This window comes from Candoia aspera, chromosome 2 (genome assembly GCF_035149785.1).
Source record: "Candoia aspera isolate rCanAsp1 chromosome 2, rCanAsp1.hap2, whole genome shotgun sequence".
Taxonomy (NCBI): domain Eukaryota; kingdom Metazoa; phylum Chordata; class Lepidosauria; order Squamata; family Boidae; genus Candoia; species Candoia aspera.
The window spans coordinates 192,822,407-192,850,175 of NC_086154.1; the positions used below are offsets into that span (position 1 = coordinate 192,822,407).

A 27,769-nucleotide genomic window follows, 5' to 3' on the forward strand; every position below is an offset into this window, starting at 1 on the left:
AATTAAAAGCATTTTTCAACTAACTTTTAATTTTTCCAACCCTATATTCATATAAGAAATACCTCTAGATGAATGTAGATCCACTGAAAATGGTACTGTACAGAGATTTATGGCTTTCCTTCCATTCGTCATACCATCCCAGTGAATAAGATGGAGAAGACCATCAGCTGTAGCAACGATCAGATCCTCTAGCATGGACTGTAAGCTACAAGCAAGGCACATTATTTCACCAGATACTTCATGCAAAAAGTGATGTCAATCTTACCAATATATCAATTATTTTTAGAACTTTTTAACATTTTTGTTTGCATAATCCCATACCTCCTTCCAACAAGATCTGCTCTAAATAATTCTCCAACCCTCTGGAGCAGGATGTAGCAATGGAAGGACAAGAACTGTTGCAGTCCCTGCCATTCTGCTAATAGATGCAGAATATATCAGAAACAGGCCTTTGAGCACTGCTGTAGAGCTTCCCAACTATCTGAAATCTATCAGAATGGTATATAAAGTCTACCTTCTATTAAGTTCTCAGAGCAGAGAGAGATACAGATGTTATATTATTTCATGCCTGCATGTACAAGGTTTTACATGATTTGCACCCCCCTGCACTTCAAGGGAAAAGGACAATATTTCTATACGGTGTATATATTGTTTTCAGTTACACTGATCACCACTGGGAGGCACTACATGACCAGGTTTGTCCTATTTGGGACTTGTCAGACAAAGGCAGCCAGATGGTATTCTAAAGGGTTCAAACCCTCTTCTGGAAATTGAACTGATGGATCTTTGCACTTTAGATTATATACAGTATACAGACTATATACAGGCAGTCCTCACTTACCAACCACTTGTTCAGCAACCATTCAATGCCGCTGAAAAGGGACTTAGGAACAGTCCTCAAAGTTGTCACAGTATCCCCGCAGTCAGGTGACTGCGATTTGGGCACTTGGCAACTGGTGCGCATTTACAATGGTTGCAGCATCCCACAGTCACATGATCGCCATTTGCAACCTTCACAGCCAACTTCCAACAAGCGGTCAATGGGGAAGCTGGCAGGAAGTCACAAGTCGCAGTCACATGACAATCACACTTAATGACTCGCGGTGATTTGCTTAACAACCGCTGCCAGAACTGACATAAGTTGCTATGTTCATGTGACATTTCACTTAATGATCATGCCACTTAGCAATGGAGTTGCCAGTCCCAACTGCAGTCAGTAAGTGAGGACTATCTGTACAGTGCAACAGCTCTAGGAGTATCCACGTCCTGGCGCTCAGTTGTGTTGCAGGAAGGAATATACAGATTCTGTCAAAATAGTATATACAGTCCTCCTGCCCTTAAGCTCTCAGAGCCCTTTATACACTTAGAAATGTAAACATTTCTATATTGTACCATTATTAGATAATAGATTTTGATAATAGATTTTTTTAAATACCAAATGATCTAAATATATGCTCATGACAGCAATAGTGGAAGAAAATATATATAAAAAATAAAAACATGATCATGAAATAACATTCAGAAGTTCAAAAAATTCTGTCTTGCAAAATCTACATTACTTGCAGATTCAGAATTATCTTTAGATACTTTGAATATTGATGGGACATTTTAAACCCGCCAAATATATTGGCCTTATTTCAGGAAATGCCTTGCTGAAAAGATCTAGTAAAAAAAAAAAACTTAGTTTAAAATTACAAATATTCTAAACCAAAACTATGTGTTATCTTTGTTATGAATGTTAAAATAGAAATTTGTTGGAATTATAATGCTTGAAAGATAACAAAACTTTGTAGTATTTTTGTAATAGTATGCTTGTAGAATCTAAATTGCACAGGACAAAACAATAGAGATGATATTGTTCCAAACTGCAGCCAATACTAGACTTAAAAAGTATTGTTGCTGGTACCAGTGGTGCCCTGACTGTTAATAAGCAATCCCATGCTTATTTTTAGGCAAACTAGAGCTCCTGGCAATTGATGAAGATCTGTGCTCTCACTGCCTTTTATTTTAGTTAACCATCAACCAACCAGTAGTATCCATTGGGGGGGGGGGTCAGACCTGTCACAACTGCCATTTTGAATATTTTTACTCTCCCTATGGACACCACTGTTACCAACCATACAATTATTCACCTCAATATATCAAGAATGACTGGAGATATTTGGAGGATTAATTGATACATTCTGAGTTTCCAAGGTAAAACAATTTTTTACTAATGGAAAAAAATATTGCATCCGTATGAACAGAATAAACGGAAGCATTTATTCCAATCTTTATTTTATTGTTTATTAAAGATGTTTCTATACTACTTCTCATTACAAATACATTGAACAGAACTATCAGAATTAAAGAAACTCAACATTTCCCTATTAAACAGAAAATTGGAAATAAGAAAAAAGTGGCCAATTAAATCTGCCTGAAAATAATTGCATGAATTCAGAGTGATGTGAAAATCCAAAAAAGACAAATGGTCTGAAAATAGACATTCTGGGTGTATTTGAAATGTACTGCACAACACATTCAATTTCAATATGTAGTGAGGAAAATTCATATTCATGATGAAGCTAGGAAGTTAAGGCTATGGGCTAGAAACCAGGAGTCTGTGAGTTCTAGTCCGGCCTTAGGCATGAAATCCAGCTGGCTGACCTTGGGCCAGTCACACTCTCTCAGCCCAACCCACCTCACAGGGTTGCTGTTCTGGGGAAAATAGGAGGAGGAAGGAGTATTAGGTATGTTCGCCGCCTTGAGTTACTTATAAAAAAATAATAAAGGCAGGATAGAAAACAAACAAACAAACAAACAAACATTGCTTCATTGCTGTGGTTTTTATGTTAGGAACTTAAAAATCCTAAATGTTGCCATCTTTTGTGTGTGTGTGTGTGTGTATCATCCTAGTACTACTGTTATTCAATGCTATTTCACTAAAATATAACTCTACCTACTATTCAAGGAAGCTATTTTGCAATCTTGTATCTCTTGCACAGAGCGAACTTCTGTATATTATTTTCAATGAAAAATCAAGATGAATTCACATTTTAAAATAAGGTTTCATGTTATTTAACAGTAAAAATAGCTACATTTGAACTAGGCATATAACCATAAAAATGATTATTATAAAAGGTATTTATGTATCCCTAAAATCAATATATTGCAGTATGTTTAATATAAAAACCCATTGTCTAGAAATAAGATAGCAACTTTTTTTTTATGTTTTAATCTTATTCTGTAATCTCTGTGAGCCACTTCCTGAATGAGGTGGCAGCCAAACTGATAAACAACAATATGTAAGCTTTCTTCCAGAAATTGTTCAGTGAGGTCACCCCTAGAGTTTCTGATTAAAAGAATTAAGTAGCAGATGATGAGAAGATCTTCCACCTAAGATTCTGAGGAACTGATATCAAAGTTAATACTCCAAGATGACATTACAGGTAGTCCTTGCTTAACAACCATTTGTTTAATGACAGTCCAAAGTTACAACGGCCTCAAAAAAAGCAATTTATGACCTATATTTGCACTTATGACTATTGTAAACCATTGCACCACCCCGCAATCATGTGATCGCAATTTGGGCACTTGGCAGCCAACCTGCATTTATGACTAGTTGCAGTGCCTGGCAGTCATGTGATTTCTGGCAAAAAATGTCAGTTTCTGGTAAAAAAACATCCATTGGGAAGCTGAATTCGCTTAACAACCACAGTGATTCACTTAACGACCCATGATTTGCTTAACGACAGTGGTAAAATGGTTGTAAAATCGGGTCCAGTCATGTGGTGACTCATTTAATGACTGCACTGCTTAACAACCAATTATCTGGTCCCTATTATGGTTGTTAAGTGAGGACTACCTCTATTCACCTTCTGCTCTTAATCATACTATAATTCCATAATGCTGCATTATTAATCACCTTATTTCCTGCTGTTCTGGTAAGGAACCTAAATACATAAATTATTAGCCACTGTACCTGGTAATAGCTGCTTGTAAGTCTAGTACTTGTTTCTTCTCTAGATTTAATGATGGAGCGCACTGTTCTTCCTTATAATGTGGTGTTCCTTTCAGATGGGGGCTTCCTCTTTTGAAAAAAAGAATCAAGAGTACTTAATTCATTTTTTTTAAAGTTCTGAATATTAACATACTAATTTGGTCTGTCCTCAGAATAAATCCTATTTGACCTGAAGAGAAGATACATGATAAAGTAAAACATTCTGAACACCCATATTTATATTACAAGCTATGGTCCTGACAATTCTGTACAAAAAAGGCACGAGGACACCAATACTAGTCTAATTCACACTTTTCCTCCAGCCACAAAAACAACCTATAGGAAATGCTCTTCAACCCCAAATTACTGTATGGCATTGAGAGACTTCTCTACTCATGGAGCGATATTTCAGTGCAAAATTCTCAAAAATGATTTTGACCACAGATACAATCAAATACATGGTACTAAGGCAACCACATATTCATAGCTTCCCAGAAAGATGATCCTTGTGAGAATGAGTTGTTTTATGTGAAATAGCTCCCACAGTTCCTATAAGTAGTTCACAATCTAGTCAGTATCATAAAATGATAAAGACTGAAGACCTAGTTTACGCTAAGAAAGATACTATCTAATCAACAATAGCTGTGTGTTGCAATCTGAAAGAGCTCAAATTTTCATCAAGAAAAGCTTATCCACGTGGAAGGTACATTTGTTTATTTATATCATGACTTTCATGGTACAAAACCTTCAAAAACACACTTTTTACAAGTAGAATAAAGATGAAAAAATACAGCATTTTCAAAAATTAACAAATGTTCAGGATCCCTCCCACAGGGTAATGGGAGAGATCCTTTCAAGAAGTCAGTCCAGCTGGAATGGACTTTAAATTACCTTTATCTGTATGTTTCTCTCTCTATTCAGACTGTCTGAAATGCAAACATTTTGTTAAAAGTGTATCTGAGATTATGTTTACTTAATAGACAAAATTATATTTAATGTTTATTAGGAGGAAAGGGCTGTTTTGTTGTCCCTGAGATATTAAAATGTTCCATCTATATTAAGTACAGTCAGGACCAGAAATATTGGAACAAGGATAACTGTTTTGGCATTTGGCCTCTGTACACCACCACACTGAAGTTGAAAGGAAACACACCCAGATGGGAGCGAAGTCAGGACTTTCAGATGTAATTCAAGGGGTTTGACAAAACTGGGGCACTAACCATTCACGAAGTACAGCCAGTGGCATACACACACCCCCATTGTTGGTGGCTCATAAGTAATGGAACAAATCAACATCATTACAAACATAAGGATCGCCTTTAGTACCTGGATGAAAATCCTTTGCAGTCAATGGCTGCCTGAAGTCTGGAACCCATGGACATGACCAAATGCTGAGTTTCCTCCCTCGAGATGCTTTGCCAGGCCTTTACTGCAGCTGCCTTCAGCTGTTGCTTGTTTGTGGGTCTTTCTGCCTTCAGTCTTGTCTTCAGTAAGTGAAACGCATGCTTTATTGGGTTGAGATCAGGTGACTGACTTGGCCATTGAAGAACATCCCACTTCTTTGCCTTGAGAAACTCTTGGGTAGCTTTTGCTGTATGTTCTGGGTCATTATCCATCTGCAATATGAAGAGGCGTCCTATCAGTTTGGCAGCATTTAGCTGAATCTGAGCAGAAAGTATAGCCCTGTACACTTCAGAATTCATCCTGCTGCTTTTATCAGCAGTCAGGTCATCAGTAAACAGCAGTGACCCGGTTCCATTGGCAGCCATACATGCCCATGCCAGAACACTGTCTCCGCCATGTTTGACAGATGGTGTGGTATGCTTTGGATCATGAGCTGTTGCTTTCCTTCTCCGTACTTTTCTCTTCCCATCATTCTGGTGCAAGTTAATCTTGGTTTCATCCGTCCAAATAATCTTATTCCAGAACTGGGCAGGCTTTTTTAGGTGTTTGCTGGCAAAGTCTAACCTGGCCTTTCTGTTCTTGAGCATTACCAATGGTTTGCACCTTGTTGTGAAGCTTCTGTATTTACATTCATAAAGCCATCTCTTAACTGTAGATGTTGACAATGACATGCCTACCTCCTCAAAAGCATTCTTGATCTGGCTAGATGTTGTGAAAGGGTTCCTCTTCACCATGAGCAGAATTCTGCGGTCATCCACTTTAGTTGACTTCCATGGCCTTCCAGGCCTTTTGCTGTTGCTGAGCTTGCCAGTTAATTCCTTCTTTTTCAGGATGTTCCAAACTGTTTGTCATGATCGCCGTTGCGATGTTTGTGACATCGCAACGGCTCGCATGGCAATACAAGAATATGGGTCCCTGGCTGATAAGGCAAGGGCAATAGAGAAACACAAAAAGCAGTAATGGGTCTAAAGAAACAATGTAACAACTGAGGCCAGCAACCCAGGAAGCAACAATAAAAGGTAACTGACAAGAAATTGAATGACAACCAAACAGGAGAGGCACGCCCAGGCTTTCGAGGAATTAGAAGCCTGATCGCCTGGCAATGGATCATCACCGCACAGGAAGGCGATCGAGGCGATGCCTGGGGCGCAGGGGGCTGGACAACCTCTCACCTGGCAAGGACGAACTGTTGGGACTCGTGGGGCGCACCTGGGGTGAGGGGGGGTAGAGCGCTGACCAGCGTGGGCTATTTAAATCCCGTTCCGGCGCGCTCCCCTCACTCTCAGCTTTCTAAGGGCATGCATTCTATTCCCAAATAAAACCAGAACCTAAAGTCTACTCTAGCGTCTGTGGCTTTATTGGGTCTCAGGCAGAGCCTGACATAAAGCTGAGAGTCTTTTAAAACAAACCTCGCCGGTCTCCACTGGAAAAAAAATTTCTGCGGGAGAGAACACCAGTGATGACGGAACCGGGGACGGCCATGGAGTTGGCGCTTCAGACCAGAGGCGCGAAAGACGCAACGCAAGTGGGAGAGATGACCAGACAGCTTCTGGAGTCGGCGCGCCCGAGATGGGACACGGGCTCCCTCCCTGCCCACACCGCACCCCAGTTCCAAACCTGGAGCTCCAGCCCGGAGTGGAGAGCCCCGATGGAAGAGGAAATCGGGAGCCAACAACTCTTCACTTGGGACGGCGTAACGGGACCCCGGCCGGGGGCATCCTACACCACCTGGAGACTCCACTACACCCAAACGCCCGAGAGGGAAGTCGCAGGACTGCCGATCGGGCAGCAACCGGCAGCACCAAGGATGGACGACCCTGTCACACCCAACAGGTTCAGAGCCCTGGAGTCCAAGGTACAAGCCCTGGAACACATGCTCCAGTCCATGGCATCGGTGATGAGCGAGCTCACAAAGACTACTACTGCACAGGGGGTAGGGGGGGATTGTGGCACCCCACCCACCCTATCGACAACCCCGAGAGGAAGGGGCCAAGCACGGGACTCTTTCTCAGGGCCCCGTGGTCCCATTCCGGTGGGGGTCATCCCTAGCACCCACAGGTGGGGGTCTCGCAAGTTGGGGGGTTCGCCAAGGACTTCCCCGTGAAATTTGACGGAGACCCCACGAACCTGTCGTTCTTCATGACGAACGCCACAAACTACATGATGCAATATGGACATTGCTTTGCAACGGAAGGGGCCAAAATCTCGGCGGTGGCCACAAAACTCAAGGGCAGGGCTGCGGACTGGTACGTCCAGATGTCAGAGTCTGGAGCCCCAGCCCTGGCTACCTTCCATACCTTCCTAGCCGCTCTAAAGCGGTACTTCGAAGACCCCCTGGCAAAGGAAAGGGCCAAGAGTACCCTTAAAGGACTTCACCAAGGACAAAAAGCAGTGGCGGACTACGCCCTTGAATTTAAGGTCCTAGTGGGGAAAATCCCGGAATGGTCCGAGGCCACCTTGATCGACATGTTCAAGGATGGCCTCAACCGTGAGGTGTTGCAATGGGCACTATACAGAGACGATCCAGACTCCCTGCACGAGTGGATCTGTCTTGCCAGGAAGGCTGAGCACGCCCAGCGCACCTTCATGCTAGCAACCAAGAAAGACAGACCCCCTTCCAGCGGGAAAGGGCCAGTTCCACAGTCGGGCTCGACATGGGACGCGGAGCGACGACGTCAGTTTGCCCGCGGGCAATGTGTCAGGTGTGGGAAGACGGGCCACCAGGCAGCTGAATGCCTCAAGGCCAGAACGACAGATCGCCCGCCCAGACCAATGCAGAAGGTGCTGCACAAGCCACCCAACCCTCGCAGATGGCTGACAGGAGTGCTAGTGACCCCGGACGAGGAAGAGGACACCTACCTCGCAGGGGACGTGTTGGATGCCCAGGAGCAGCTGGTGGGAAACGCCTTCCACCTGCCCTAAGGAGCACCGCTGGGCAGGTGGTGAAGAATGGGCACGACACCCCCAGGGTGAGTGGGGATTGTCCCATCCTGGCAGGGGAAATCAAACTGACCTACGGCTCCAAAGCCATTGCGGTCGGAGCTTTGGTGGACTCTGGGTGCTCCAGAAACCTGATCCACCCGGACATTGTCGCTGCATTAAACCTACCCTGCTTCCCCCTCCCAAAGCCGCTGATCTTTCAGCAACTCGATGGCTCCACGGCGGGGCGGGGCGGGGGGGGACCGGCCACCCAGGGTACAAGGAAGGTCACCCTGAAAATGAGCACCCACAAGGAGACCATAGACTTCGTGGTCACCCCGGTAGGCAAGCCCATAGTGGTGTTGGGGTTCCCCTGGCTAACCCGCCACAACCCCTCCATTAATTGGAGGACCCGTTTGATAACATTCGAGGACGGGTTCTACCAGGTGCCAGCAAGGGAGAAATCCTCTGCTTTGACTGTGGGGAGGGCTGAGATCGTCGACCAGCAAGCCCACGCTCCCCCCCCCCAGAACAACTGCCGGAGCAATACTCGGACTTTGCCGACGTCTTCGGTGAGGAGGAGGCGGACCAGTTACCCCCGCATCGCAAGACGGACTGTGCAATTGAACTGCTCCCGAATGTCCCACTACCCAAACCCAAAATTTACCCCATGACTCAGAGGGAATTGGCGGCGCTGCGGGACTTTTTAGACAAAAATCTCGCTAGGGGCTTCATCGAACCGGCAAACTCATCGGTTGGAGCGCCTGTCCTATTCCGGGAGAAGAAGGACGGCACCCTAAGACTATGCACAGATTACCGCGGGTTAAATTCCGCCTCCCTGTCAAACAAATACCCCCTCCCCCTCGTAAAAGACATGCTGGCACACTTGTCAAAGGGAAGGGTGTTTTCCAAACTCGACCTCCGTGAGGCGTATTACTGAATTCGCATCAGGGAGGGGGACGAGTGGAAAACAGCATTCAACTGTCCCTTGGGCTCCTTCCAGTACAAGGTACTGCCTTTCGGTCTTGCGGGGGCCCCGGGGGTCTTCATGCAACTAATCAATGAGGTGCTGCATGAACATCTGTTCAAAGGAGTCTTAGTTTACCTAGACGATGTACTAATCTACTCTAAGACTCAGAGGGAACACGAGAGATTAGTGAGACAAGTTCTCACTAAGCTCTGGAAAGCCAAACTCTACGCTAAGCTCTCCAAGTGCGAATTTCACAAGCCGCGCTTGGATTACTTAGAGTACAGAATCTCAGACAAGGGCACAGAAATGGACCCTGCGAAGGTTCAGGCTGTTTTGAGCTGGGAGCGCCCACGCACCCGGCGCCAGCTTCGAAGTTTCCTTGGGTTCGCAAATTTCTATAGGTCCTTCGCAAAAGGGTTCGCTGAAATTGCCCTGCCCTTGACCGATTTATTGAAGACCAAAGGTGTCAGGGAGACGCGCAAGGTCAAAAACCCAGGGGCCGTACTTAATTGGACTCCTGACTGTCAAACCGCTTTCGACAGACTGAAAGAGCTGTTCACAGCAGAGCCAATCCTGTCCCACCCCGACCCCGAACGGCCTTTTGTTGTGCAGGCTGACGCCTCTGACTTTTCAATTGGGGCTATCCTACTGCAAAAGGATTCCGCCAGAATCCTGAAGCCCTATCTCTCCCGGAAATTTTCCGAGACGGAGAGGCGCTGGCACGTGTGGGAGAAAGAGGCATCTGCGGTTAAAGCAGCACTGGAGGCTTGGCGTCACCTTTTGGAAAGGGTGACTTGCCCTTTCGAGATCTGGACAGACCACCGCAACCTCGAGGCGCTCCGTACGCCCCGGCGCCTCAGTCTCAAGCAGATACGCTGGGCTCGGTTTTTCAGCAGGTTTAAATTCCAGCTAAAGTTCATCCCAGGAAAAAAGAATTTCCTGGCAGATGCACTCTCTCGACTACCCCAGGACGTGGAGCCTATCCCCGACGTCGTAGGGACTGTACTTTCTGACTCCCAATTGGGTTTAGCAGCTGTCACCCAGAGCCACGCTCAGGGACAGCTTTCCCCCCCTTGCAAACGACTCTGGTGCAGCCCACCCCGAGCTGCAGGCAACCACAGATACCAGGTGGGTTACACACAGATTTTATAGCAGCATTAAACTCTGACCCCTGGTTCCTCGCCAACCCCAACAAAGTAACTATGGAACAGGACCTCGCCTGGGTGGAGGGAAGGTTATACATCCCTGACTCACAAAGACCGACTATCCTCAGCAGGTCACATGATAGCAAACAGGCTGGTCACTTTGGGTTCCTAAAATCCCTCCACCTAACTCAACGCCAATTTTGGTGGCCCTCTCTGAGGAAGGACGTCAAAACGTATGTGGCGTCCTGCCCTGTGTGTGCGATGGCCAAGCGACCGGCCGGTAAACCCCAGGGGCTGCTGCAGTCCATGGCTGAACCTTCACACCCTTGGGATGAAATCTCGATGGATTTCATCGTGGATTTACCACCTAGCCAGAAGAAAACGGTCATTTGGGTAGTCAAAGACTACTTCTCAAAACAAGCCCATTTTATCCCCTGTGCCTCGATCCCGTCAGCACAACAGCTGGCGAAACTCTTCCTGGTACACGTGTACCGCCTCCACGGCTGCCCCTCCCGCTTGGTGACCGATAGGGGCACACAATTTACCTCGAGGTTTTGGTGGGCTTTTTTGAAACTAATAGGCACCCAGCAAGCCCTGTCAACCTCCTGGCATCCCCAGATGGACGGATCTACAGAGATCCTTAATGCCACACTTGAACAATTCCTCCGCTCCTATATAAACTACCACCAAGACGACTGGGTGGACTTACTCCCGTTTGCAGAGGTCGCATACAATAACGCGATACATCAAAGCACGGGGCAAACCCCCTTTGGGGTGGTGTCAGGTCGGGATTTCGTCCCCATCCCCGAGCTCCCTCAGCCCCCATCCCCAGCAGTGGCCGCCTGTGACTGGGGTTCCAAACTCGCAGACTCCTGGCCCATCATCAAGGACGCGCTTAAAGAGGCACAAACCACATACAAACTGCAGGCAGACAAGCACCGGCGCCAACAACCAACTTTTTGGGTAGGGGACCTGGTTTACCTATCCACCAAATTCATTAAATCACCGCAACCGTCCAAGAAACTAGCCCCCAAATTTATTGGGCCATTCCAGGTGACACAAATCGTGAACCCAGTCATGGTGCGCTTGGACCTGCCCCATAATTTAAAGCGGCTGCACCCGGTGTTCCACTGCAGCTTACTCAAGCCGGCAAGTGACTCCTCCCGGTGGCACCCACGCACTCCCCCCCCCACCAGTTATGATAGACAGACAGCAACATTTCGAGGTCAAGGAGGTACTTGACTCCCGCAAGCTGCGGGGCTCCCTCCAATACCTGGTAAAATGGAAACACTTTCCACACCCTGAGTGGGTCACTGCCCGCGACATCCAGGCTCCCGAGCTAATCCGCAACTTCCATACTGCACATCCCTCCAAACCCTCGGCTTGATTTTTCTCAGGGGGGGGGCAGTATGTCATGATCGCCGTTGTGATGTTTGTGACATCGCAACAGCTCGCATGACAATACAAGAATATGGGTCCCTGGCTGATAAGGCAAGGGCAATAGAGAAACACAAAAAGCAGTAATGGGTAAAGAAACAATGTAACGACCGAGGCCGGCAACCCAGGAAGCAACAGTAAAAGGTAACTGACAAGAAATTGAATGACAACCAAACAGGAGAGGCGCGCCTGGGCTTTCGAGGAATTAGAAGCCTGATCGCTCGGCAATGGATCATCACCGCACAGGAAGGCGATCGAGGCGATGCCTGGGGCGCAGGGGGCTGGACGACCTCTCACCTGGCAAGGACGAACTGTTGGGACTCGTGGGGCACACCTGGGGTGAGGGGGGGTGGAGCGCTGACTGGCGCGGGCTATTTAAATCCCGTTCCGGCACGCTCCCCTCACTCTCAGCTTTCTAAGGGCATGCATTCTATTCCCAAATAAAACCAGAACCTAAAGTCTACTCTAGCGTCTGTGCTTTTATTGGGTCTCAGGCAGAGCCTGACACTGTTGTATTGGCCACTCCCAATGTTTTTGCTCTCTCTCTGATGGGTTTATTTTGTTTCTCAGCCTAATGATGGCCTCCTTCACTCACATGGACACCCCTTTGGACCTCATGTTGAGAGTTCCAGTGAACAGCTACCAAATGCAAATGTAACACCTCCAGGCCTTTTATCTGCTTGATTGGTCATGGGGTACCCAGGAAACAGGCCACACCTGGCCATGCAGCTGCTTGTCAGCCATTCATTCCATTACTTAAGAGCCACCAATGATGGGGGTGTATGAATGCCACTGGCTGTACTTCCTGAATGGTTAGTGCCCCACTTTTGTCAACCCCCTTCAATTACAGCTGAAAGTCCTGACTTCGCTCCCATCTGGGTATGTTTCCTTTCAACTTCAATGTGGTGTTCAGAGGCCAAATGCCAAAACAGTTATCCCTGTTCCAATATTTCTGGTCCTGACTGTATAAAGCACAATACCTCTTATTGTATAAAATAATATTCCATACTGAAATGATTTACAACACTGTGAGAAACTTTCAAGTAACACCAAAAAACTAAATTACAGTTGCTCCAATATGAACTGAGCTCTGCTAGACAGAGCATGGAAGGCTTGTGATCCTATTTCTCAGATCTCGCATTCCCCTGACCCACCATGCAAATCATACTTGTAAATAATTTATGAAGAATGCTGTTTTCAGTAGAAAAGCCATTACCATTAACTGTGAATTGTAATCATTTCTCATGTACTGATTATTTGTCAGATAATCAAATCATAAGAACTGACTTTGAAGTACAATGTATTAATGCACTGTATTAAAGCTTAATTATGTATGAAATTTAACTGTATACTTCAAACAGCAAAATGAAGCCAAATGGATAAGGCAATGCAATCACAGAACAAATACTGAATAACAATCAGGTTTCAGTAGAAGCTAAAGAGCATGTTTTAAGGCAGGAGAGGATTCCTGCAGTGCATTCTGTTCCCTTTCTACTCCCTCCTCCTCTAAACTTCATTCCTATCTTCTGTTATCAAATATTTGCATGGAACATAACAGAAACATCTATACTAAGAGCAGTCTGCTACTCCAACTCCCCCTAGACAGCGGAGGTTGTAGTTAACAGAACTGTACTCATTTGATTTATCACGTTTGATTATATGATATTGTAATAGTTAAGATACCAAACACTGCTCTTCAGATGAACACTGACTATATTGTTACGTTAAACAAGGATGCGTAATCACTTCTGAAATACATTCAGTCCAAAATGTGTACTATCTCTTCAGTTTATTGCACTGGATTTTTAAACAGAAAACTCATTACAGCAGGCTAGGAAGACATTTATTTATTTACTGGACAGATTACAAAGTTATTTAAGAATCTGGAAAGAAAAAAAAATAGTGAACAATAAAATGATACTAATTTCTTAGTAAGTATCATCCCTAAGGAAATGAGCGCTCATGACCTATTCTAGAGATTTCTTTCTTTTTTTTTAGTTTATGTCACATTTTGGCCAAAACACGTCCTGTATGTATGAGATTATCTGAGAAGCAGTCAAAATCTGTAGTTAAAATAGTTATGAATATAGTCAGCTGCTTAATTTTATAGGGCAACATTGCAATAAGCACACCATTTTCAAGAAAACCCGCCAAAAGAATAAAACTCTAGTCTCTGAATAGCTAGAATGTTAGCACCTTAAAACATCTTAGTTTCACTCAATACAAAAGACTAGATTAACACATACTGTGAAACATGCCAACTATATATAAGATGTAAGAAAAAGAAAATATAGCTGAAACATGTCAAAGTCACCTATAGCAGGAAATCTTGGTAACTGCGTTTTAAAACACTTGACAAGCTTAATTAAGATGTTGGGTGTGCAGAAGAAAAAAACAAAATATATGTCAGCAAATTATGAAATGATGCACTGTGTAGATCAAGCAGCGATCTTTGTCCAATTGAATCTTAGATAAACATGAGGTACCTTGTACATTGGTACTTTCCTTCTTACTCATCTTGGTTTTAGTGTGATAGTGAGAGATAGAATTAATATGCTAAACATATATTCCCAGACATGAAATGAATGAGGCAATAAATATATATATATATTTGTAAGCTATCTTGTACACCTAAACAGTGAAAAGACAATACATTTATAGTGCTTAAAAATCTGTGAATCCTTTTCAATTTTCAGTATTTATGCATAAAAATGACCTAAAGCATGATCTGTTCTCCACACAAGTCCTAAAACAAACATGTATCTTTGGATCATTTTCCTCAATAAATACATGAACAAGTATAACGTTTTTGAGTCATTAGCTTAATTGGGTTCTCTTTATTTAGTTTTATATTTGTCAACTTTCCTCCATGCAAATCTCACCCCAGTAATGCTCACTACAGCTTCAAATGGACACATCCATTTCTTCAGGGGAGACAGAAAGCTGAGGATGTTATCTCTACAGGCTTTAACTAAAATGCGACCCCCCAACCTTGCTCCAAGTTCCATGTCTTTGCCTCCTGAGCTGATCAATTAATCAGTGTTGTTATATCCTCCAATCTTTCCTATTCTGTCTACACATACCTCCACTCCCATAACCTTCTCCATTTTCTTTTCCTGCTGTCACAAATCCAATCAATCACATGCCACATGCCTTATATTAAATTCACTTAAATTCATTTACAAACATGTTTAAGTCTTATGAAAAAAAAGTATCTCAAATGTCTAGCGTAATTTGATACTGTTCTGCAGAAGATGCCTAAATCTAATTGTTTTTCTGTTCAGTCTAATTACAAAGGGAATCAAGTCAGAATTCAGTCCTACACAATGCTAAATACTTTCAGTCTAAGAGATATGGTTCCACAGTTACTTTTTCCTTTCTTGATAGCCACTAAAAAGAAGTTAGAGATATAAGATGATCACGCCCATCAGAAATACAGAATAGCCTTGTGAACTTATTTTAGTACTTCAATAGCTTTGACCTTTAAACTCTGAATGTAAGTTGGTGACAGAAGCAGGAAAGAATGCTGCATCAACAACTGCTATATTTCTGCAGTCTCTTATCATAGATGTCTAAAAATTGAGAGAGATGAAGAGGAAGATCTCCTAAAGAACAAGTGGGCCACAGTATGCAAAAACAAAAACTAGATCCCAAATAACATGATTTCTATAATTCTATTGCAAGGAGATATAATGAGGCTTAGCTAGGATTGGCAGCAGGAATGTTTCTAATACTCTTGGAAATCGATTTATCTATCAAGCCTGAGAGCTCTTCTGAACTATATGTGTACCTCTTCCTCTCTCACAAACATAAATATGTATATTTCATGTGTAGTCCAAAAGCCTTGCCAAACAATTATCTAAATTATCTACCAAGTTGATAACCGTTTTTCCACAACAGCCTTGACAGAATATTATTGGTAGAGACAGCAGAGATGGGAAGAGTTTCTGAAGATGAGTAGAGTTTTTTTTTTTAATCAAAAGCATAAAGAAATTAGCATTTAATTTTTTTGGCTGAAAACTAACACCTTTGCAAAATCACAGGACACAACTTGATATATGGGGAAGGAATATCTTTACTGCATTTGCTACATACTCACATTATTTATGGTAGCCCACTTCCCTGAATATTAACTAATCTCTTAACATAGTGACAGAAGAAAATTAATAGAATTCTGTTTATTAACATGAAATACAAAATGTTGATGATTTTTTAAAATGCAGATTGATTTCTAAAACTTTATTATCCCTCTTATTTACATATAACCCAAGGAACTAAACGGTAAATATTAATTAAAATGTTCAGCTGAGATTTGATAAGGATGCTGAAAGCTCACTGCTTCAGGAACAGTTCTAGAAAATTTCTAAATGTTCCATTTCAACCCTGGACCATCCCCAAAACAGCATGGACCTGGAAGACGCTTAGCCTGATCTGGAGGAATTACAGAATGTTCCAAAATTCTCCAGAAAGTAGTATTCCCAAACTGGTGAGTTTTGTACATCCCTATTTTGATTAATGTTTGTCTTAGATGCAGCTGCTTCAAGTTAGTGTCTTATTATCATTACTATGCCATCAAAGCCATCTTAGCTTTGAAAGTAGATGCACTGAACTAAGGAAGCCTTACTGTAATGTAAAGCACAAAGCGGTTTGGCTATTCAGTCACTAGGAAAACTGTACATGTACACTTTAGGAGCAGGAATGTACCAACAGTAGACTACTGCTATGTCTCCAGCAATTTGCAGCAGACTGTTAACGGTTTCTCGCCTTCCTAGTAACAGTAGCACTCCACCACCACCACTGCTAATAGAAACTTGTGATTGAAAGGACTTTAAGCAAAACAAATTCCTGACTTTAGCATATGCTTTATGATGCCATATTCCTTAATTTGAAATATCTTTATGCTTCATTCTACATATGCTACTATTCTTCAATTTGATGGACCCGGGATTCGGGGGCAGGGGAAACTATTGCATCTAATAGGCTGGGGGTGTTATCTAACCAGTTGGTCCAATTTGTAAGAACCAGTTAATTTTTTTTCCAGATATTAGCACAGCTAAGCCAAAACCTCACATGTTCCCTGCTAGACTAGGCAAAGCAAGAAGCAGAGCCCAGAGCATGTCTGAGCATGCAGAGACCACAGCTGCAACACTATCATGCTGCAGAATTTCCAGACAGGCAGAACGGGAAAAAGGTGAAGTTTGGGCTTAACTGTTCTAATTGCACTGAAAATACTGGGAATTAAGCACCTAATGAAGAATATAGCTTCTACTGATTTCTTTTTAAAAGAACTCTGTGCACATACATAGGATTTACGGATGAAGCATACCTATTTAATTCAGTAGGACTCTAGGTAGAAAACTCTATTACATCACTCCGGTTGTAAGCAGATGTATGACTAGTGAACTTAGAATTTCAGCTGATGCTGCTTAACTAGCTAAACCATTTAAAGTATTATAATTATCTAACTAGGCATATATCAGCAAAGATTTAAAAATGGGGTGGGAGTTAAATAAAGAAAAAAACTTTCAAATCACTTGTATTTTCACTATCCTTACACAAGAAGGATACCAAGCTGTTTCTCCTTATGCCTTCAGTTATTTGAAGAAAACAACTGTGACCAAGTTTTCTCTCCTTTTATTATTAAGAAATCCACTTAAAAGGAAATTCTTTATATGGAACATTTTTTATGTCAGTCTTACTTTCCCAAACCAGTTAATGTTCAAGGGCTTCCATCTAATTTTAGTTAAATTGTATTATTTAGGACATATCCTTGCTTTTATGCTATCAAGATGAGAAAAGTCAATCATATTTGAAATTTTATTTCTTCATGGCACTGCAAAGTTTGAGAACCCCCAACTTATTGGCATTGTTATTCATCACGTTTATATTGAATAACATTATATAAATATTTATATTTTTACTTTTGCTAAAATAATACAGTTTTTTTGAAGATGCATTGCTGTGTCCTAATTATTAACTTTGATATTTCTCAGTCTGAAGGGCTAACACGACAAATTGTTGTAGTAATCAGATGTTGCTTAATTTGGATAGTACTTCTGAATAGGCCTGAAATCTGCTCATTCCTTCTCTAGACAACTGATCCATATATGTATCCTTTCTTATTTACACTTCTTATTAAATAGCATTTTCAAGTTCCTGCAACTAAAATAAATGTAATTTCATATTATGGAGTAAAATGTAATTGAATTGACAAGTGTACTATATATATTACTAATATAACCATATTTTTATAGCATGCAAAAAGCAAAGTTTTTCCCCCCATATTTTCCCTTATGAATAGTTTTCCAGATTCAGAAATAATATTCTCAGTAAAATATTAAAGTACTGAAACAGATCAGGGAGGAAAGTGGGGAGAAGGAAAGTAAAGAAAATTCCTGTTGTGTGACTAGAAGTTTGCTTCTGTGGTGTTAACATGTAGCCCTGTACAGTGGAACAAATAAAGCATTTACAGCAAAACTTACTTGGGATAGACTGGCTCATACAGGTATTTGTCCCTTGAAGAAAGAAGATTGAAAAATAATATGTATCCATGTGCAGTCTGAAAGATAAGATATTCAAAATAAAAAATGCATAGGTATAAAAGTTCTCACATGAGTCAGAGCTTTTACTAATTTAAACTCTATATATTTAAACACATGGAATATAGTACTCAAGGAAAATCAAACACATTAATCAAATCAAACCAAATCAAATCAAATCTTTATCACAGTCAAAGACCAATATAAATTAAACATATATTTTCTTTTAATACTGTTGAACATGAGGGCACATATAATAGACACAGAAAATAGACTAAGTTTGGTGCCCAGATACTTAACTCTAAACACATGTAGAATTTGTTAATTTTCCCCCAATATTCAAACAATCTTAATTCTGACTTAATGGGGAATAACCATTTGTTTTTAAAAGAAAGCTTCTGATTGCCTCCTCTGCTATATTAAAAAGAAAAAAGAAAAGAGTACAAAAACCTAAAGCTGACGGTGATTCATTCATGAAGAAACAAGTTTCTTCCTTTTCCCTCTGCATTGAGTCTTACATTTATGAAAATAAAAAAAGTATCAAACCTTACAGTATTGTCTTCCAAGCTACCCAAAATACATATTCCTAGAGTAAACAAGCTTGATAACATTATCTGTGTTTTATTTTTACCCAGAAGATATTTTTTGTCCCTGACGTACTGAAATTTTGTATTTTTAGGCAAATTAATGGCAGAAAAGAAAGATTAAGAAAAGGATTGAAGAGAGAAAGGCACTGGAAAGGCAGAGTTAAAAAAATATATAAAGAACAATTATACAGTTCAAACACCTGATTTTTGAATTTTCACTTGTTTTATTCACTCAGTCCCGTTCTCCCCATTTAATGGAGTTTGAGTTTACCAGATGAATACTAACTGCCTATGACATTCATAAGAAAAATATTTTTTCAAAACTATTTCAAAACTTGTGTATTAAAACTAAAATGGACTCAAATCAAAAGCAGACACTTAAAAGGATGTTAACTAGATTCCTTCTTTTAAATAATTTAATATTCTTTAAATATACTTTTCAAAGACAGAAGGAGAAAAAAAATAAAGGTTTCAGATTTCTTTCCAAGCATGGTTTCCTGTTTTTCAGTTAAGAATATGAAGGAGAAGGAAAGCATATTTCCACAGCTGCTCCACCTAGTGATATTTTCTTCTTCAATTTTTGAAGCAAAACTATTATACTGTAAATCCAAAGACAGACAGATGCTTTTATATATCTATATTACAATTTCCAGGTTATTTTCTAATTAAATTCAACATCTGTGGAATAAACAAAAGGTACAAGATAACACTATTTAATCTTGCATTCTCTACTGTTACCTGTCCTTAAATAATTTACACATTTGCTATGTTATGCCAGCAGAAAGTGTAAGACAATACTATGTAGAACTATCAACTAACATCAGCATAGAAGCACATTTTTGAGTTCCATTTCCCACACAAGTTCATAATGTTACAAGACTCATTTCTGTATATAGTGACATCAAAAAAGACTGAATTAGTCATACTTAACCTACATTTTTCTATAACAATTACTATTCCAACTTGCTCCTATTTTATATTAAATTGTATAGTTTTAAGAAGCTACCATTAACTTTCACCAGAATTTGTGTCAAGTAAACGGATATAGATTTAGATATAGATTCTTCCAAACAACAGCAATTATTATTACAGAAGGCTATAGCAGCCCATAAGAATGATGCCAAGCTTTTTGAGCTCTCCAAACCTAAGCTTGCAAGTAAAAGATCCAGGCTACTATGGACAGAAAAACTGAAGTCTCATGAGGTTCGGGATACCAATCTTATAAAATATTTCAAGGAGGTATTTAGGATGAAGCAAAGCTTCATGCCCCTGTACCTGGTGTCCTTTTTTCCCAAGAAATCACATGGATTAATATTGGACTTGATGGAAGGGAATGAAGTTAAGAACAGATATAATCTTGGACTTCTCCATTTTGAAAGGAAATGCAGAAATGAGAAATGGTCTTCTTTCTCCATTTTTTCACTAGTAAATATCATGCTAAGAAAACTGCAAGGACTTGTCAGTCTCTGAGAACTGGACGTGATTGAACAGAATAACAACAACAACAATAATGTGACACTGTTCCAGTATCCAGTATTCATTATTTTGGCCACAACAAAAGCAAAGAAGATTATAGCTTCAGTGCTGCATGTCCTTGGAACGTTTGTTTCTTCAGATTTTCTTAATGTCAAGTCATCTTGTCTGAGCAAGGTTCAAGTTATATGCTGCACTGTTTTGAAAAAAACTTCCAGATAATAATTTAGCTTGGACAAACAACAATAAATTTTAGAGTGCTTTTCAACAGAACCCAAGAAACTGGGCCTCCCCTTCACATTTGTGTGTCACTGAAATTTCCAGATAATTGCCAATTATAACTGATTGCTACAATACTTCAACTCATGAGGATTATCTGAGGGACTGCCTGTCCCATCAGGTTTGGTAGAGAAGGCATGCTATGGGTTCTGTCTGCTAGGGATCTACACTTGGCGGGTCCCAGGAGGCAGGCCTTCTCTGCTGTGGTACCCGCTTTATGGAACATTCCTCTCCCCCAAAGTGAGGTTAGCTCCATCCTTGTTCCAGAAGTCCCTCAAGACTCTGGCTTTGTCATCAGGCCTGGGCGTCCCGGGAGACTGGTGAAATTTTACAATGGCTTTATCACTATGTCTGATGTTCACTCTCTCCTGTGCCATGTGGTTTTTATTTTTTAATAATGCCTGTTTTATCATTTTAATAATGACTATTTTTATATATTTATTGTTTTAATTAATTGTTGTACGCTGCCCAGAGTCACTTTTTGTGAGATGGGCAGCCATATAAATTTGATATAACTAAATAAATAAATAGAGATGAGTCATCAAAAACATATTACAATTACATCATTGTTTCAGCACTGGACCTTGCTTCTCTTTTCCTTCCAAGAAATCAAAGGGACTAATTTTAATATCATCGAAATAAACTGCTTAAATACTAGATTGGCTAAAGACTATCTTGTCATGTTCCACCAGTGTTTCAAACCATATGCATAAGATCACAACGTTATACTCCTTTACTATTCCAGACTCATCAGTGTTTCATATTCATATTCAAATAAGTTAATACTACCTGAAACATGTATTATCTCCAAAATGTATTTTGACCTGGCAAAAACACCAAACTTACTATTTTATGCTATACAATAAAAATTAAATATTATTTGTAAGAATATAAACCACCAGGCAATTAAAACAAAAACAGGAATTTTTTTTTTTACAGAATTTGCTGTATAGGGTAACAAAATCTGCAACTTACAGTATATGTTGTTTTTTTGAAAAAATGGTAGCAACAGATCAATAGCAAGATAATGAAACAACAGTCAGGATTTACCACTTTAGTAACTTAAAAGTTGAAAATAAAGACAACTCCCCTAAATTACTATTTGTAACCACACTATTGTATGATAAAGTATAGATACCAATTTAATCCAAATACATATTTAAATTCACATTCAAGTATAAAGAAATGTTCAAAGCAAGTCAGTTTATCAATATGGCTTGCTTTCTTTAATTGGCTGGTCATTAAAAACTCCTTTTATGATTCAGGGAGAAATAATCAGTAACAATTATGGTTAATTACGTTACAAAAATCTACTATATCACATTTCTTGAATAAAAAACCATATCAAATTATAAAGCTGTTTTAAAAAAAAAACTGTTTTCAAACATTGCCACAAATATATATAAAACTGCCTTAAAAATAGCGCTTTGGAATGTAACAAGCAAAAAACAGCTAATGTCCAACTATTGTTCCAAAAAAACCTAGCCTGTCAAACATGTAAACAAGGGTGGGCAACTGCAGCCTCGCAACCCACCCTCTGTATCAACCAGAGAACCCCAAGACTACACTGGCAAATTCTAGCAATATACCAAATTGCATTGCTGCATTTGGGTTTAAGATGAAGAGAAGAGAAGAGAAGAGAAGAGAAGAGAAGAGAAGAGAAGAGAAGAGAAGAGAAGAGGAAGAGAAACACTCTTGGAAAGACAATGTAACCCCAGATTCACAGACTTGTATTGTCTTCAAGTTGTTGATAGAACCATGAGAATATCGAACACTGACATTCTTTATTCAACATATTTGGAAGAAAGGGAGAAATAAAGAGTGCCCAAAAGACTCTTTGTTAGCCTTGTGGAATAGCACCTAACAGATGACAGCTTAAAGAGATGGCATCTGACCCTCAGATCATAGCTGCTCTAAACAAGAAATGTATGAAAAAATATAGATACCAACTCCATCCACATTTTAAATTTACTTTTAAATTAATTTTATATCTGTTTCATATGTAAAGTGTTTCTCTATTAGAACCATAAAATATCCTTATACAAGTTTCTTTACTTACCGAAACAGCTATCATGGTACTGTCAGGCCTCCATTCAGCTTGGTCATAATGTCCAAACTGCGACACAGCTTTTAGTGTTTCTTTGTAGCTTACAATTAGCACGCTGGGCTGGGATATGGAGAGAGGATAGAACACAACAGTTACATTCTTTTATATTTCAATTTTACCTTTAAAAAAAACCTAAATGTACTAGCTATTACTTTTACAAATTCAACTCTTTCAAATAGCTGTAGAGAATTTTAAATGATAGTAACTCTAACTCTTAGTAGTAACTTCGACAGTAACTCTGTCTAACTCTTTTCAAAGAAGACTACGGTATGTGCTTTAAAAAGCATTCTGTTCATTTTTATTTTCTAAGATGATATTCTACACCTAGATTCAAGGATTAATACCAAAAAAGTATATACTAACATGTTTAACAACCTCCTTCTTAGCGAAAGAGTTAAGAATTGAGGCTGGAAAAATCTAAGACTTCATTATTCCAAAACCTCAAAATGTAATCTTGGCAAGTAACAAATTGAGCAAAATGCTTTAAAATGTTCTACATAAATCTGGTTCATGGACTATTATCAGTTTCAAACATTTATTCAAGATGTACAGCAAAACAATTTAATTTAGATAGCAATCATTCAGAAATGGGAAATCTATTAATAAAACTAATGTTGCACCACAATTCTCAGGCTTGGAAAGACCAGAACATTCTCTCTTGCTCAGAAGTGTTTACTTTAACAAATGACTGAGCATTTGTTCAGGAATTTGTTTTATAATGGGGTTTGATTTCTATCACTTGCAGCACAAAGTTTCAAATCAATGCACTGGAAGATACTAGAAACATTGGGACGTGAGTTGGTGGTTCACCAAAATGCTAATTTGTAAATTTCCTATAGTAACAATAATATATTTCCAGAAACAATTTGATGGGATTGCTGGTTGGGTCCCAGACTTATATTAAAAGGTTGCAACACAAATATAGTACATATACCAAAGCTTCGCTTTTTTTCATTTATGAATATCTGAATAAAAATCTAGAATACCATTCAAGAACTTGCTTTAATTCCAAAACAATAATTTCTTGAATAATGTACTTTTCAAATTATTGCACTGTTTTTAGACATATCTAAACAGATTTATGGTTTTCCAATGCTACTTCTCTAAACAAAAACTAGCAGTGTTATACATTTTCAGCACAAATTCCACAATAAAAAAAATAGAAAAGCTGTGATCATTATTCAATTATTTATTAACTTCGTCCTAAAGCTTGGTTTTTAGTATATTCTAATAAGTCAATCTGAGTAATATTTGCATGCCTAATCTTCTAAATCAGGGTTTCTCAATCAGGGTTCCGTGGAACACTAGGTTTCCGTGAGAAGTCACTAGGGGTTCCCTGGGAGTTCATGATTTATTTAAAAAATTATTTCAAATTCAGGCAACATCACATTAAAGATTCCTCCTTAATCCAAGATGGTGACTGGGAGCGGACGCTAGTCACGGCTCGGGGGGGGGAGATCTGCATCTTTGGGACCCTGCTCCCCAACCCCTTTCTGTCAGTCAGGGTTTTGGGGGAGTGCTGTGGGCCAATTTGGCCAATTTCAGGGGTACCCTGGTTCCCCAGCCTTGAATATCTTTGGCCGGTGGTAGAGATGGCTGGAACTCCCCCTGGGCAGAGCAGCAAAGTGAAAGAGCACAGTGGACTCCAGCAGACCGGCAGACTCTGGTGGACCTCCTGAGGGTTTGGGTGAGTTGGCAACCCTCTACTGATCCTCCACTGGCCCTGGTGGGACCCTGCTGACCTGCAGACGCCGGTGGACCAGACGATGAAGTGGGACAGGCCCTGCCGTGAGGCCCTGCGTAGTGTGGCGGAATGCGGCAAGGCCCAGTGGAGTGGAGTGTGGTAGGCCAAGGCGCTCAGCAGACTGCAGCAAGCGGAGGCGCAGTGAGTGGAGTGGTGGAGCTCAGTGGACCGGGACTGACTCAAGCGGACCTCTGGCAGGCCTGGTGGACTTGGTGGCTGGGGAAGAGCCTGCAACCCCTCTCCCTGGGGCCTAGCAGTGAATTGGCCTTGTTGAGACCTTGTTGAGAATCCTGGCAGCGGGTCCCAGCCTTGAGTGGGGCGTGGCAGCGCGATGGACTTTTCAACAAACATCATAGTGGAGGACTAGTTGCTCCCCCAATCGCTGGGGGGTGGCAGTGTGAGTGGGGTGCTCGGGTGAGAGATGCAGGGGGAGACCGGGATTGTTTATTTGTGTAGGAGTATCCCCCCTAAGTGAGAGATAGGGGAGGGTAGGAGTGGGTGGGGTGCCCCCGTGATCAGTGAGAGGTTGGGGGGCACAGTGAGTGTGTGTATATGTGCATGTGTGGTGGCTAGGCCCAAACAGTGCGGAGAGCGAGAGCTGGTGCTCTGGGAGGGCCTGCCATCACCTGAGGCTGATTGTGTGTGGGAGGATGGGTGCGTGGGAGAGGGGCACCTTGTTTCAATCCAGGGTTTCCAGAGGTCCGGGAATGGAGGCAACTGGGCTTGGAAACTCTGGGGGCTGTAGGGCGAGTCACTCTATCGAGGTGGTGATGGGCCAGGGATGCTATGGCAGGAACTGGAAGGTGGGCCATCTTTGGGGAAGATGCCCCCTGTGTTTGTTACCAGTGGCGTGTTCCGGCCCTCTGCGTTCAGACGCAGGCCCTGGTCAGCAGATCCTTGAGGGCCCTGGCTCCCGGCTGCTGCTGCTTAACACCAGGTCAGTTAACAACAAGGCCCCCCTCATATGTGATTTAATCACAGAGGAGGGAGCCAACCTGGTGTGTATTACTGAGACCTGGCTGGGCCCAGAAGGGGGGGGGGGTGCCCAGCCGGGTTTCAGGTGTGGCATCAGCCGAGATGCCAGGGCACAGGAGGGGGGGTAGCAGTTGTGATCCAAGAGTCTCTAGTGGCCTTCAGGGGCGCCGCTCCACAAGTGGCTGGTTGTGAGACCCTGTTCTTCAAGTTGGGTGCCCGAGAGCAACTGGGAGTGTTGCTGTTGTACCAGCCTCCCTGCTGCGTGGCAACCTCCCTGCCTGAGCTGCTGGAGGCAGTCTCGGGGCTGGCAGTGGAGTACCCCAAACTTATGGTTCTGGGGGACTTCAATCTGCCATCCCTGGGGCGTGCCTCAGAGGCAGCTCGGGAGTTCATGGCCACCATGGCGGCCATGGGCCTATCCCAGGTTATTTGGGACCCAACTCAAGAAAGTGGCCTCACCCCAGACTTGGTTTTCTTGTCGGAGCAGTGGCAATGTGATCTGAGGGGAGAGTTAGACCTGTCCCCATTGTCATGGTCAGATCACGCCTAATTCTCTGGTGCTGCCCCACTCCACAGGGAGGCAGGACCCATTTGATTGGTCCATCCCCAGCGACTGATGGACCTGGTAGGGTTTCAGAGGGAGCTAGGGGTTATACCCGAGGATCTACTACACGGTCCAGCGGAGGCCCTAGCTGCAGCCTGGAATAGGGAGGCGGCCAGGGCCTTGGACAGGATTGCACCTGTGCGACCTCTCTTGCCTCATCCGACCCGGCACTCCCTGTGGTTTACAGAGGAGCTGCGGGTTTTGAAGAGGATCAAGAGACGTCTAGAAAGCCGCTGGAGGAAGACAAGGAACGAATCTGACCAAACACAAGCTAGAGCCGCTATTAAGGCCTACCTTGTGGCGGTAAGAGCGGCGAAACGTCAATATTTCTCTGCTCTTATTGAGTCCGCAGAATGCTGCCTGATGGCCCTGTTTAGGATTACCCAATCCCTCTTGGGTAAGGGGAATTCGGCAATCCACTTACAGGACCTTGCAGTGGAGTTTTCTGAGCATCTGCAGGATAAAATTGCTCAGATCTGTTCTAAGTTGGACTCTGAGCATGAGGCACAGTCTGGGGAGATGCCGAGGGGATGTACTTACCCTGTTATCTGGGAACGCTTTGATCCTGTTGGGCCTGAGGAAGTGGACAGGATCCTCCGGACTGCAAATGCAACCACATGCCATCTTGACCCTTGCCCCTCCTGGCTGGTAAAGGTGATGGTTAATACATCCTTGAGGGAGGGGGAGTTTCCAGCTGCCTTCAAGGAGGCACTGGTACACCCCTTCCTCAAGAAGCCTTCCCTGGACCTTACTATACTGGGCAATTTTTGCCCTGTCTCCCACCTTCCCTTTTTGGGCAAGGTGGTTGAGAAAGTGGTTGCGTTGCAGCTCCAGAGGATTCTGGAGGAAACGGATTATATGGACCCCTTCCAATCAGGTTTCAGGCCAGGATATGGGACAGAGACTGCAATGGTCAGACTTATGGATGATCTCTGGTGAGAGCGGGCTGGAGGGAGTACATCCATCCTGGCTCTTGACCTCTCAGCAGCTTTCGATACCATCAACCATGGTATCATTTTGGGTCGGCTCAGGGAGTTGGGGGTGGGTGGCATAGTCTTACACTGGTTCACCTCCTTCCTCCAGGGCCAGCCCCAATCAGTGGTGATAGGAGAGGAGATATCTGCCCCTCAACCCCTCCATTGTGGGGTGCCACAGGGTTTGGTTCTCTCTCCTCTCCTATTCAACATCTACATGAAACCGCTGGGTGAGATCATCCGTCACCACGGGATGAGATATCATCAATATGCCGGTGATACTCGGTTATATATCTCCATCCCAGGTGAGGTAAGTGATGCAGTAGCTGCGCTCTCTCAATGCCTGCAGGCTGTGGGGGTCTGGATGGGGAACAACAGGCCTCAACTGAACCCTGGTAAGACGGAGTGGCTGTGGGTTGACAGCTCCTCTGTATCCAGGAAGTTATCTTTACTTCTGGATGGGGTTGCGCTGCCCCATTCAGACCCGGTGTGTAACTTGGGGGTCCTCCTGGACTCACGACTCCTGCTCAAAGAGCAGGTGGCAGTCATGGCCAGAAGGGCCTTTGCACAACTCCGTGTTGTACGCCAGTTGCACCCTTTCCTGGATCAAGATGCCCTCCAAACAGTCACTCA

At 42.4% G+C, this 27,769-nt stretch overlaps 1 protein-coding gene across 1 annotated transcript in view; it reads right to left on the minus strand.

Annotated features, from left to right (window-relative positions):
- The window catches only part of RIC1 (RIC1 homolog, RAB6A GEF complex partner 1), a 70,837-nt gene that overhangs the window by 31,949 nt on the left and 11,119 nt on the right, over positions 1-27,769 (minus strand). Inside the window, exons 2-5 of the mRNA XM_063295072.1 lie at positions 22,792-22,899; positions 18,337-18,413; positions 3,962-4,069; positions 63-205 (exon numbers count right to left, since the gene is read on the minus strand). Coding sequence (XP_063151142.1) covers positions 63-205; positions 3,962-4,069; positions 18,337-18,413; positions 22,792-22,899 — 436 coding nt within the window. The remainder of the gene's footprint in view (positions 1-62; positions 206-3,961; positions 4,070-18,336; positions 18,414-22,791; positions 22,900-27,769) is intronic.